At 37.4% G+C, this 12,841-nt stretch overlaps 1 protein-coding gene across 2 annotated transcripts in view; it reads right to left on the bottom strand.

Moving 5' to 3' along the window:
- Positions 1–181: 181 nt before the first annotated feature.
- USP34 (ubiquitin specific peptidase 34) overlaps positions 182–12,841 on the bottom strand; it is a 241,464-nt gene continuing 228,804 nt past the window's right edge. For both annotated transcript variants that reach the window (XM_054575403.1, XM_054575404.1), the window contains exons 76-80: positions 5,904–5,983; positions 3,277–3,417; positions 3,029–3,172; positions 1,546–1,705; positions 182–1,351 (exon numbers count right to left, since the gene is read on the bottom strand). In XM_054575403.1, the coding sequence (XP_054431378.1) occupies positions 744–1,351; positions 1,546–1,705; positions 3,029–3,172; positions 3,277–3,417; positions 5,904–5,983 (1,133 nt within the window). In that variant the 3' untranslated portion in view covers positions 182–743. The remainder of the gene's footprint in view (positions 1,352–1,545; positions 1,706–3,028; positions 3,173–3,276; positions 3,418–5,903; positions 5,984–12,841) is intronic.

Genomic DNA, 12,841 nt, shown 5'->3' with positions numbered 1-12,841 from the left:
TGCTACTAACACTTTTGATGAAATAGAATATATTGGGCAAGTGCTTCCCCCATTCACAGTTTTCTCATTACTTTCATCTGTGAAGACTGAAGCAACGTATGTAAACAAATGAAAAGTCATCACAATCAGTTTAATTAAGTGCACAGAATAGCAATCAGTCATGTCAATAAAAATAAAACAATTATTTTTACATCAAGTGTGCTTTATTTCCTCCACAGGTATTCTGTTAAATAAAGCACCATTTATATACTGCCAGGCCACAGCTAAAGAGGATTCTTTACAGAATCAAATTTCTTGTGGTTGTTCCGTATACAAGTAAACTTAATTTTGATAATAAGAACCACAGCGATTGGAGGCAATCTGCCTCTATTATAAGGTACAAAACTGGCACAGAGGACACCATATTATACACAGTAAAAATGCTGTAAGTTTAAATTACATTGTACAGGGCCAGGGGACCCTGTTCCTCCCAGACAGCCATATTAAATGAAAGCCACTACAGTGAACTCTTAATTACATAAAACATATCCATTATCTGATTGCCCTTTAGAAAGTATACTGAAGATGCAAATTTTTTTCATCTGGAGTTCTGCCTGACCAGGAATTAAGCCTATAAATCTATCTTGCCATTCAAGCAGAGAGCACTGGACTAACTGAAGCACAAAAACAGAAATAAGCAAAACTTATACAAACAGCATTGGGGGGCGGGGGCGGCCTTAAAAGTAGACATGCGACACCTCATGTCAAGAAGCAGCCTGGTTTCCTTTGCCAGATATCCTTGTGACCACGTGGATTGTGGACTCGATGGTTCTACACAGCGTATCTAAAATGTCGTGCTGCTGCATGTGACTGAAGAGTCCTCTGGAATGGCCACAACTGAGTGATACAGCAGCCTCAGGGTCCTGGGAGGGCAAAGCTTGACCATCACAGCTTCTCAAGTCAGCTAAGTCAGACAGAACAGCAGAAATAGAAGTAGAAGGGAACTCGGATTCTTCCTCAGCTAAGTTAGAATCCTTGGAACAGTGGAGGTCTTTAAATTCTTTACAATCTTCAAATCTACTACTGTTGGACTGTTCTTCTGCATGCTGTGACCTGATATTTGACGTGTCTTCTGAAAACGAAGATGGAACTTCCATTCGGTATTCTTTAACAGAACTATTTTCAGGGGAAGGAAGATCTTGCTCAGTTCCTGGATCGATAATTGAGGAGTCTCTTGTCTCATTGTCTGAAGTGCTAGTTGGGGTCAGGACCTCCCTGGTTTCTGTTTTCGTGTCGCTGATGCAGCTGTCTACAGTGTGTTCCTCATCACTGCTAACACGCCTTCTTTTAACCGGGGTTGCCCCTTCATCATCTGTGAAGACATCAAAACAAACTTCTGTGAAAGGAGTCACTAAGCTCACACTAAGAGTGGCAGTGTTTGTGGGAAATTTCCTCTTTAGCACTTATATTTAAGAGGCCCAAGTGAACACAGAGCTACTATACAGTCAGTTATACCGAGTGTATTCCCTTCTCCCCCCAAAGGCAATTCTGGTCCATAAAGCTAACCTTTAGTTTTTCTTTCTTTGGCTTCTTGCTCTTGGAGTGAGTTTCTCTGCTGCAGACAAGTCCTACATTTGCTTAAAAGCTCTTGCAGAGTTGGAATTAGAGCTGGGTTTAATTGTTTGGGAGTGTGTACCGACAGGAGCAAAGCAAGTGCCCGCAGGTCCTATAAAAACCCAGACATGAACATTTCAAATTCTATAGCCACATCTGACACACTTTGTTTACAGTTCAATGTACATACTTACCTTCCCAGGAATTTACCCTGACTTTATTTCTTTTAATCCTCACTCGAGAATGTGTTTATTGATTTTAGAGAGAAACCAGAGGTGGGGTGGGGGAGAGAGAAACATTCATGTGAGAGAGAAGCATGATTAGTTGCCTTCTGTACACATGCCCCAACTGGGGATAGAACCCATAACCTAGGTATAAGCCCTGACTGGGATTGAACCTGTAACCTTTTGGTGTATGGGATGATGCTCCAACCAACTGAACCACCTGGCCGGGGTTTAATAATTTATTGTTTGCTTGCTTTTTTTTTTTTGAGAGAGAAACATCAACTTGTTCCACTTATTTATGAATTCATGGGTTGCTTCTATGTGCCCTGACTGGGAACTGAACCCACAACCTTGGTGTATGGGGATAGTACTAACCGACTAAGCTACCTGGCCAGGGATTCTCTGGCTTTTTTGCAAGAATGCTGAAACTAGAAAGCCAATGTTATGATGCAATATCTCACTGGTTCTAAGTCACTTACACCTTATTTACTACACCATTAAAATAAGTCAGACTGAAAACTCAGATAGTGTGTTTCAAAAATGGGGCATGGGGAGGGGATCGATAATAGAACTCACATAGGAACTTGGAAAAAACAAACCCTGAACGACCCATGAGAAATTTAGGCTTTATTAATCTAGAAATCAGTTTCTTAAATATGCTAATTTGGGGTAGAGGTGGAAAACAAAGGCCTTCCTCAGTCCTCTGTTATCTGTTCTGGCACCTAAATCTTTTATTATGGGAAGGCTGCTGCTGGACAAGTGCCAGCGTGCAACTCCAGGTTCCACTATTCTATCACATGGCTATCCTGGGAGTCTATATGAGGCAACCTACTAATTCCCTAATTTTAACTGGCTTTATAATAGGCAGATCATTAATCTGATTGTTTAGTTAACTCATGAGCCATGGGCAATAACAGAAACATCAAAAGTAATTGTTCCAAAAAATGTAAACAAGTAGAGATAAAGGAAATGTCTTTTAGTGACATTTTCCGTATCTGTGTCATACTGCCATTAATGACATTAGCTCATGGCTATATATACAAAAGGTAGAGCAGTTTTAAAAATTTGATTAGTTCCCTCATCTTATTTGACCTCTAGAGTCTGAATAGTAAATTAAAGCTATGATAATAAAATCATACTAAGGCCAATTTTAGAGTTGACTTAAGGAAAGTTCTGAAGTATATGACTACTCTCTCTTCCAGAGTTCTTACCCCATTTAGTGAAGCACTTGCTTTGGACATTTCAATTCGATTGGTAAAATCAGACTGCAGGTTCTGATACTGATTTATCAAGTTTGTAATAAGGGTGCTGATCAAGTTGGCACAATTTGCTTCAGAAAACACTTGACCTTGAACCTAGAAAAAAGAGATAAAGAAAAAAATCTCCACAAGACTAACATAATGAAAACACAACCATTAACTAACCAAGTAATATACTGAGTTTTCAAAGTACAACATACCTTTAAAAGGAAATGAGTCATGAATGTGTAGACAATGTTGTTGTTTAAGAAAGTTCTTTCATCCATTAGGATACATTTAATATACTCTGCAAAAACTGGATCTTCACACAAAAGCTTGATGCAATTTTTTGACAGAGCAGACTAAAGTGGGGAGAAGAAGTACTGGTGGGTAAGCACTGAAACCACTGAAAACCTTAAACACAACCACTTACGATGTACACCTGGAGTCTGTAAGTCCTACTGGAAAAGCCACTTTTATCTCAGTCTGCTAAACTTTCAGTTATAGCAACTGTCCCCCCAATCAATAAAATAGTAAGTTGGACTACGTGAGTGCTACAGGAAGAAACTTATAAAAGTCTGAATGGCAAAACTGAGTAATCGTTTTCTTTAAAAAAGTGGAGCTTTATTATCTAGAATTAAGAGACTGGACAAATAGAATGTTTTTAGGGGACCAATTAATGGATATTAATAGGTAACCAAAGCACACATAGAAAAAATTTAAGAATTAACTTTATTCTCTAAAAAGAGTTAAAACTTTTACTGTATGATCTCATTAGCAGTAATTCATTTGTTAAAATCTTTTCCCCTCATGATAGTGCAGAGGTAAACAGCAAACCTCTTTTCCTAACTGCATCACACAGAGAATTAGTGGGTCCAATATATTGAAATTTTACTAAAATTTGGTTTTCCTGTTTTCAAATAAATGGTCGTGGCTCTTAAACACAAGTAGTATGTCTTTAAATAGATACATTCCCTAGATTACTTAGATGAGTTTTACTAATAGATCATTTACATGGAAGAAAACCCAGACTGTTTAAAAAATAGGACAAACATTTAGATAATATGCACATTATCTACTTAAATGTTTTATTACAGTAAACTCTGTAAGTAAAATGCTCAAGGTCACCCAAGAAATTAGAGGAGTTGAGTAGGACCAGGACCCAGGTCTTCAGATTATTGGTGTCAGAAAAATATGCTTTATTCTGCCAATCATAGCCTCTGTCTACTGCCTGTGTTTCTTGCACAGGATGGCTGGCAGGGGCTTTGGAAGCCACAGTTGGGTTGGTATCGTTTTGATTTAAGGGAAGGTGGAGGGGAGGATGGTGAATTCTGTGGGGGGGAAAGCCACATAAAGGGAGTAGTAGAGTGCAGAGCAATAGGGAAGCAGTAGGATGTGGCAGACTACAGGAATACTCCCCATCCCCTAAAATAAAGCGACCACCCAAATCAAGAAGATCAGCAACAGAGAGGGTAAAAGCAGGCATCTGCTTCAATTTACTGAATAGACCACTCAGTTCAAAAATCAACGAGCAAGTCATATTCTGAATGTCTACTAAATATTAAATCATGTGATCAATGTATCTAGCCTTTCAAAGATTCCTACTATAGAAAACAAAATGACATTTCTTCAGGAAACAGATGACTGAGATAAAGTCTCTACATTTGAGAAGCTCACAGTGTGAGACAAGGAGATAGAGAAACAACTACTACAGTACCAAGTGATGCATCCACTAGGAGAATATACAGATCACTACAGTCTGGGCAGGAGGCTGGACCAGACTCAGTCAGATACTATAATGTGGGTAAAGGTTTATTCTTTTTATTTGATTTTTTAAAAAAGTCCTCACCTGAGGATGTTTTATTGATTTGAGAGAGAGAGAGAGGAAGGGGGACAGAGAAACAAAGACTGAGACATTGATGTAAGAGAAAAACAATGATTGCCTCCTGCATGTGCCCCAACTGGGGATGGAATCTGCAACCTAAGTATGTGCCCTACCTGGGGATCAAACCCATGACCTTTTGGTGCAGAGGATGGTGCTCCAATCAATTGAACCCCCCTCACCAGTGCTGATGTGGGTAAAGGTTTATGCCTAAGGAAGGTTAATAAACTCATCTCCTTCTTTGGAAATGAGCAGATGCAACAAGGCAGGAAAACAATGGTTTTTTCAGGGTCTAAAAGAGTGGGGATCCTTTATGCCTGATCTAAGGACTGAACCCAACCTTAGGACCAATCTAGTTTCTTCCCCTCTCCCTGCCATCCTCCTTCCACAATTTAACAAGCATTATTTAGGTGCCCACTTTATTTTTAGGAGTTGGCTCTTAGATACTTAAGGTAGGAAGGGTACAGTGTTTCCTGTTCTCAATGGGACTGTTGAAAAGAAAACAAGTGAGTCAAATTTGAAAAACTACTCGGAGGTAACAGATAAGCAAGAGGTAAAAGAAAGACTGCTGAAATAGTTTCTACTAGAGCTTTTGGAATGGTGGAAGGAAGCAAGAGACAGATAGGGGCAAGGCACGGAGAACAAGAGGTAGCATATGTGTTCCTCCCCTAAGATCTCCACCTTGGATTCTTACAACTGCTCATATTGACCTATACATGAGAAATTCAATTATAAACAGCTTATTTGAAACATCCTGTGATACAAACCTACCGAAGTAAAAAACCCGAAAAGGCAACTAGATGCGCAATGCTTAATAGCTATTTTCCCATTAATCATCTTTTACCTACCAAGATTCTAAAATATTCCCAGTGTCCAGCCAGTTTTCAACCAATTGTTCCTAAAATTACTGACCACATGGGTCAGATGAGATTAAAGACCAAATCATCTAAAACTCATTTTCTTTACCTGAGTCTGGCATAGCTCAGTCCAAAGTTTGGGGAACAGTGCAAGATGAAGTGGCAAACCTTCATAGGCAACTAGGATACCTAATATTTGAAAAGAAATCAGAATAGGTTATAAATTGCACTACTGAGGTATTAAGCTGCAGGTACAATATAATAGCTATTTCTAGTTATAACTAGGCATATTTTCTACATATGTCAGAAATATGTAAAATACTGAAAGGGAAGAATTCATTCTAATATTTTAACCAGTTAAATAATTTAGAATGCAGTACAATTTGAATTTATTTATATCCTACACCGCATTCCCAGAAGGATCTGAGGCAACTTAAACAAATTATGCTTTTTGAGTACTGGAGCTTTATTTGGAGCAATTTAATGAAGGTTACTGCCAAGTGGTTCCAAAGCTTTCTTGGATTAAAGGTACCACTCTGCTTATTACGAGAATTTTCATCATGCAAGAGCTAGACGGCGGGGAGGGGGTGGTGGTGGTGGTGTGTGTGTATGTGTGTCTCTCTGTCTTGGGTGGGAGGGGCACGCACGCTCGTGCATGCACTTTCATAAGGTCAAAAAGAGGATAGGGAGAATTAGAGAACATATCGTTACTTCCCCTTTTACCTTATTTCATTAAAGATAGGGAGAAATATCTTCATGGTAGATTTAGGTCAATACTGCTCTGAGTCTAAGAGCTTCTAGCCCTGTCCCCAGGATATTTTGGATAGCCCATACTTAGCTGTGTGTCAGCATTCTATTTGGAATCTCTATTGTTTTAACCTTTCCTCTTTCTCACTGTTCCAGTTGTCAAGTACACCTTTAAAAAATTTGTTCCCCTACCTGCTGCCCTCCTACCCTCAAAGCACAAAAATTGCAATACTACAGTCATAAGTCAATTTCCCATCCTCCGTATGCCCACCCCCAAGGCAAGTATAATCATGGAGAAAGAGAAATACAACAAAAACGATCTCTTCCATTAAAAAAAGAAAATTGTAAGTTAGACCCGAAGGCAGCAAACTTTTCTGTAAAGAGCCATATAGTAAAAATTTTAGTATCTGTGGCCTTTATGATCTGTTACAACTACTCAACTCTGCAGAGGGAGTGTGAAAGCAGTCACAGGCAACATTAATGAATGGGTATGGCTGTCTTTCAATAAAATTTTAGAAACAGTGAAATTTAAATCTTATGTGGTTTTCATGTATTACAAAATATTTAGAATAATCTAGTTTTTTTTAACTACCTAAAAAGTAAAACCCCCCCTAAGCTTGCAGGTAAGCTCAATGGCTATACAAAAACAAGCAACATGCAGGCTCCTGTCTGCCAACCTCTGGCTGGACCAAGGATTTGAGAAAACTTTAAAAGAGAAGTCATTATCAGTCACCCAATTTAGTCATCCAAGGATTCCTACACTCCCTTTTGTGGGTAAGCCTATTTGTTTTCCTGTTTAGATTAACCCCTTTGTAAAGATCCAAGGACACTCTATCATCTTTCCCCTTTATCCAGTATACATAAGAAAACAAGGGAATGCCATCACAACTGTTGGTCACTGCATAATTACCCACAGAGGTAGAGCAGGGGCTAGCAAACTGGCCCTCAACCTATTTGTACAGCCATGTGAGCTAAAATGGGCTTTTATGTTTTTAAAGAATTGTAAAAACAAAACAAAAACAGTCAAACAAAGAATATGTGACAGAGACCATATATGGCCTAAAATCTAAAATATTTAATATCTAGCCCTTTGCAGAAAGTTTGCCAATCCCTGAACTAGAGGTTGCTCTCTCATGGAAAGCAAACTGTGTACCACAATTTACATTTCTCTGGTCTTTATTCTTTTTTCTCCAAACATTCCTCAAAGTAAAACAATCTTTATTCCTATTCTCTGTAACTACCAAAAAGCCAGCACTACCACAATAAACAAAAAACCCCATGGAGGCCTTCTATAATCTTGGTCACTCGCAAGTGACATTCTGATACAAATATCTTTACAAGTGAAGAAGGAAATAAACACATACTGACATCTATTGTGCTGGGTATGTCAGACAATCACAGCTACTTCTCTCATTTATTTGCGGGCATGATCCTCATTTCTGCCCCCTTTTATGGATGAGGAAATTATGCTCAGAGAGGTAATGTAATCGGCTCAAGGTTCACCACAAAACCAGTGAACAATACATTTGTATCTACCTCAGTTTTAACCTATTCTAAATCATGAGTTTGATGTAATAGTTGTATACTTTTGTAATACAGTAAGATCCACACATACTAGTATAAAAATTATTTTCCCTGGACCATCTGTTACACCACACTCTGGAAAACACATCTACGGTGAGCTAAAGACACCTCTTTCATAGTCCTACCTATTCCCTCTGAGTGGCACCTCCTTTGGAAGGAAGGCCGTCCTTTCAGAGCAACTAAGTTTCCGTTTCTTCCTTGCATTTTCAAAGAGCCCTGAGGAACAGGTGCACCTTGGCTCTGTGACTCAAGGTAGAGGCCAATACTATCCTACTCCACACACTACTCCAATACCTTCTGGGAGTCTCACTGCGTGGAAAGCACAGGGAGATGCAATCGCCACAGTTCTCAGGCACACATCCAAGCCTTGTATCAGTGAAATGCAATGGGCAGGCCTAAAATCTACTGGTTTCTGTGCCACTTATCTTTCTTCATCCCCACTCATGAAAGACCTAATACACAATAATCAAAAATTGTTGCAAACGTATCTTTTCTTCATTAGTAACACCTTATACTGCAGAAGCTGCTGGGTCTCTTATTCAAAGAAAAAATCTTTTAAAAACTGCTTTTGTAGGTAGAACTGTAGTTCAGATGATCACTAAGAGTATGAAATATTTCATATATGTATACACTAGTTAGGGTTTCTCCTGTCTGAATTGTGCTATGGCTCTCTGTGTAGTTTTCCACAGGAGCATTTATTGTATTCAATCATTATCCACAGGAGTGACAGCTTTAGCCTATGGATGACAGGCCCACGACTAATGCGCCACTGTGAGACTGAATCATCTCAGAGTAATACTGTCACACATTTGATGTTTCTAATTCCTTTTGTTCTGATATCATAACCTACTAAGTAACCTCCTGTTGCCTATTCAGCTTCTCACAGAGGTTTACTAGAAAAAAATCTGCTGGTCCTACCACAGAATATTCAGACGCCCGTGCCAGTTCTATCTCTATGTTAACAAACTGGTATAATAGGTGGAATAAAAAATATGTCTATTAAATATAATTACAATGTATTAGCCTAGGATAAAGGGATTTGCCTTTGATGGACTAGAAAAGCTGCACTAAATGATCGGCCCTGCTCTGAAATATATTCACCTTAAGAAACCTTTCTGGAAACAGCTAACCAATTGCTTCTCCAATCAGTCCCACCTTGATATCACAAAAAGGTAAAGCATGAATCAGAGCTATGCTTTTTATAATTTGAAATTTTAATGTTAACCTTTACCAATTATACTGATTTTTTTTCATTCTAGAGATTTGAAGATTGTGAATTTTCTAGGTACATCATGATATTCTTGCAAGAAAATCTATTTCTTAAAAAAAGAGATCAATTTCTTTTTATTTTGGTTATTAATGCATTAAGCAAGCTTTCCAAAACAATGTTAAATAATAAAGAGATGCTTGTTTTGTCTCTAAAAATGAAAATTACTTAACTAAATGATGAAATCTAGGGATTTGTTATTAAGTTAATTCTACCTGAGCGTCTTGTTAATTCTGAGTTATATAGCACCTAAATAAAATGGTATCAGACTTTGCAATACTAGTTTTCTATAGTACTTTTATTTTTGTTTTGTTTCCCAAATACAAAACCACTGCATGATCATTACAAATAATGATCTAGAAAATAAAAACACCTCCTAATTTTATCCTTATACGATTAGAGTATATTCCTCTATGGGTTTTTATTTTTTCACCCATATACTGAGTCATTTTCTCCTTTTTAAAAAAAGAATGTAGTCATATTCTGCATAGTTTTCCAATTTTTTTTTCATGTAATCCACAGTCAATTTCCATCTTTTTATCTTAATGGCTAGATAAACTTTGGTTTACTTAACTGAGCTTCTATTAATGGACACTGAGTTGTTTCTAATTTTTACCTAATACAAACCAAGTGAACATAAAACACCCTACGTATATTATTGTACATGTTTTGAGTAGAGAGGGCGGATTTCTAGATCTGGTATTGCTGGATCAAAGTGCATGAATGATCTAAGTATATAATGCCAAACTGCCTCCCTAAACTGACTCATAATATTATAACATCTCTTCTTTCTTCAACCATGCATATTATCTTTACACACAGATGAAAAAAAATTGTTACATATTTGCTTTCTTTATTTAATAAGGTTGGGCAATTTCTCATATAGCTACTAAACATATACTCTGTGTGTGTGAGCGCACACGCGCACTGTCCATGGTCTTTGCTTATTTTACTTTATATTCTTACCATCATACTGAATCCTAAAACCTCTGTTATTTGGCAATATTAGCCACTTATCTGTTGAGAATGCAAATATTTTTCCCATTAGTTGTGTGTATTTTCATTCAAATTATGGCATTTTTAAACATATAGTATTTTCAATTTTTATGTAGACAAAATTTTCAGTATCTGGTCTTTGTTTCCTGTTTAACATGGTCTTTCCAATCTCAGGGTGGTATCCACATAATCCCATGTTATTCTCTAATATTTCCATTATTTTGCTTTTCACAATTAAATTATTCTCCTGGAATTTATTTTGGTCCAAGGATTGGAGCAGATATTAAAGGCCCTCCCCTTCCTCCCCAGCCAGCCAACCAATTATCTCAATACCACCATTCTCCATTGATCTGATATGTCCTTGTATATCCTTCTATTTGTTTTGGGGCTTTTTTACCAGTGTTCTGCCTATGTATATCCGTATCTGCATCACATAGTTTTAATCTTTATAGTTTACTTTTCTGTAATAAATGGAGGAAATACACCCGTATTTGCTGTTTTTATGCATTAAAAAATATGAGTAAAAGTGGTAGGGGGCACATCTGTGATACGATGATGTGTACCTTGTTAATATTGTTTTAAATTGTGAACTACATATACATTTAAAAATAAAACAAGAAATTACTGTACCCTTAGTAAGTATTTTAGAAATCAATAGTGCCAGTCCCTCTTCCTATTCTTCTTTTTCAGAACTTTTCTAGCTAAACTCTGTTATTTTAAAATATCAAAATACTGTGATTTCAGACACACTGTTATTTCATATGGCAGTCAATAGCTTTGTTCATCCTCCCTGAATTCTCTTCCCACTTGTCTCTCCTAACCACATGCCTGACTGTCCTTACTTCAAAAGTACTTCCACCTTCCCTTTGTTTACTGTTTAGTATTTGCAACTCTATCCTTCTGCAATTTTAATCTACAATTACATAATTCCTTTTTATCCTCCAACAACCTTAAAATCTACTCAGTTACCCATATAAGAATTACTAAAAAGACTTTTTCTTCAAACTGGAAATGGCTCGCAATCCATTATTAGTCTTGAGGCAATCTCATCTATGGTCAGTCACAATATTCTAGCCCTTGGACCGTCTAATCTCAAGACTGAAATGATTAAGAACATAACCAATTTAAACTTACCCTTTCCTCTCCCTGTTGTTAAATATAATCTCCTGAAGAAATTAAACAAATTAAAACTCTCTATGAACTCTTTGCTTCCCATTACAGTCACTAATGAGAGCTTTGCTTTTGCTCAAGCCTTTTCCTAGGGGCCTCTCCCTGGAAATAAACACTTCAGCTGAAAGGAATTAACCTCAAAACACTGAGACATAAGCTCTCCATTTATAAGAGACATAAGGAAAGCAATGTTTTTAGGTCTCTGTCTTACTTCATGTCTACTTTTCTGTATTAACTAAGAAATAACCATGAAAAATTTTTGTCCTCCTCTATTTGTGAATGTTTTGGTCTCTATCTAGAGCTGTGCTATTCGTATAGTAGCCACTAGCCACATCTGACTCTTTAATTTGGTTAAAATTAATTAAAATAAAAATTTAGTCCTTAGTCACACTTCAAGTTCTCAACACACATATGGTTTAGTGGCTATCATATTATAGATGGTGATGCAGTTGGAGAATATTTCCATCCTCGTTAAAATGTTCTATAAAATAGTGCACATGTAGAGAACTAAACACCATGAGACAGCATCAACAGTGCTTCATGGCTGTAAGAGTGATGAGAATATAAAATATTATGAAAGTTGATGCAGCATATGTGGATGGTTAAGTGTGTTGCTCTTTTCCTCCCTCCTCCTCCTGCCCTCCATGTTTAACTTCCCTGAAACTGTACTTGTGTTGATAAGGAACATAGTTCCAAACATGATTGAACATTCATTATTTGGTTACAGCTGTTCGCATAGCTAAAGTAGCTTCTCACATAATTTTTGGTATAAATCATATGAACACAATAACCAAGAGCTTTTATTAATATAAGGAACTTTTCATAAGCCCCCCTCCTTATTTGAAAGCAAGGCTGTGTTACTAGAACTTCTGGTTATTCTCTCACATCTGATCACTGCCACTGCTAGGTTTTAGCTTTTTACCAAAATGTAATCATTAAATGGCCAATCTGAGCATATCCTCACCCCTTCCACCACCCATGCTGGCACTTCAGCCATATATATCTCTCTCTCTTCAGCTAACGGTAACAGGTAGAAGGAACTTCTCAAATCTGAGATGCTCCAATCACTTTCCAGTAAGATGGTTTCTGAAGGGGAATATCCCTGACAGCTGTTAACACTTTCTTCTTCTTGGATAATGAAATCTAAGGTAGGTTCACATGTTTAGCCCTATGTATAATGGATCAAAACCTTTTCCACTGGAAGGAAAAGGTTGTGACTGAGAAAGAGAACAAGGGGACTCCTAGGATGTGGTAATATTCTATTTCTTGACCTTGGTGTTAAT

The sequence above is a fragment of the Pteronotus mesoamericanus genome, unplaced genomic scaffold (assembly GCF_021234165.1).
Source record: "Pteronotus mesoamericanus isolate MK-2021 breed Mesoamerican mustached bat unplaced genomic scaffold, CSHL_Meso_final contig_291, whole genome shotgun sequence".
NCBI lineage: Eukaryota > Metazoa > Chordata > Mammalia > Chiroptera > Mormoopidae > Pteronotus > Pteronotus mesoamericanus.
Note: the sequence above shows the minus strand (reverse complement) of the source record. Positions and strands in the feature narration are given on the sequence as shown.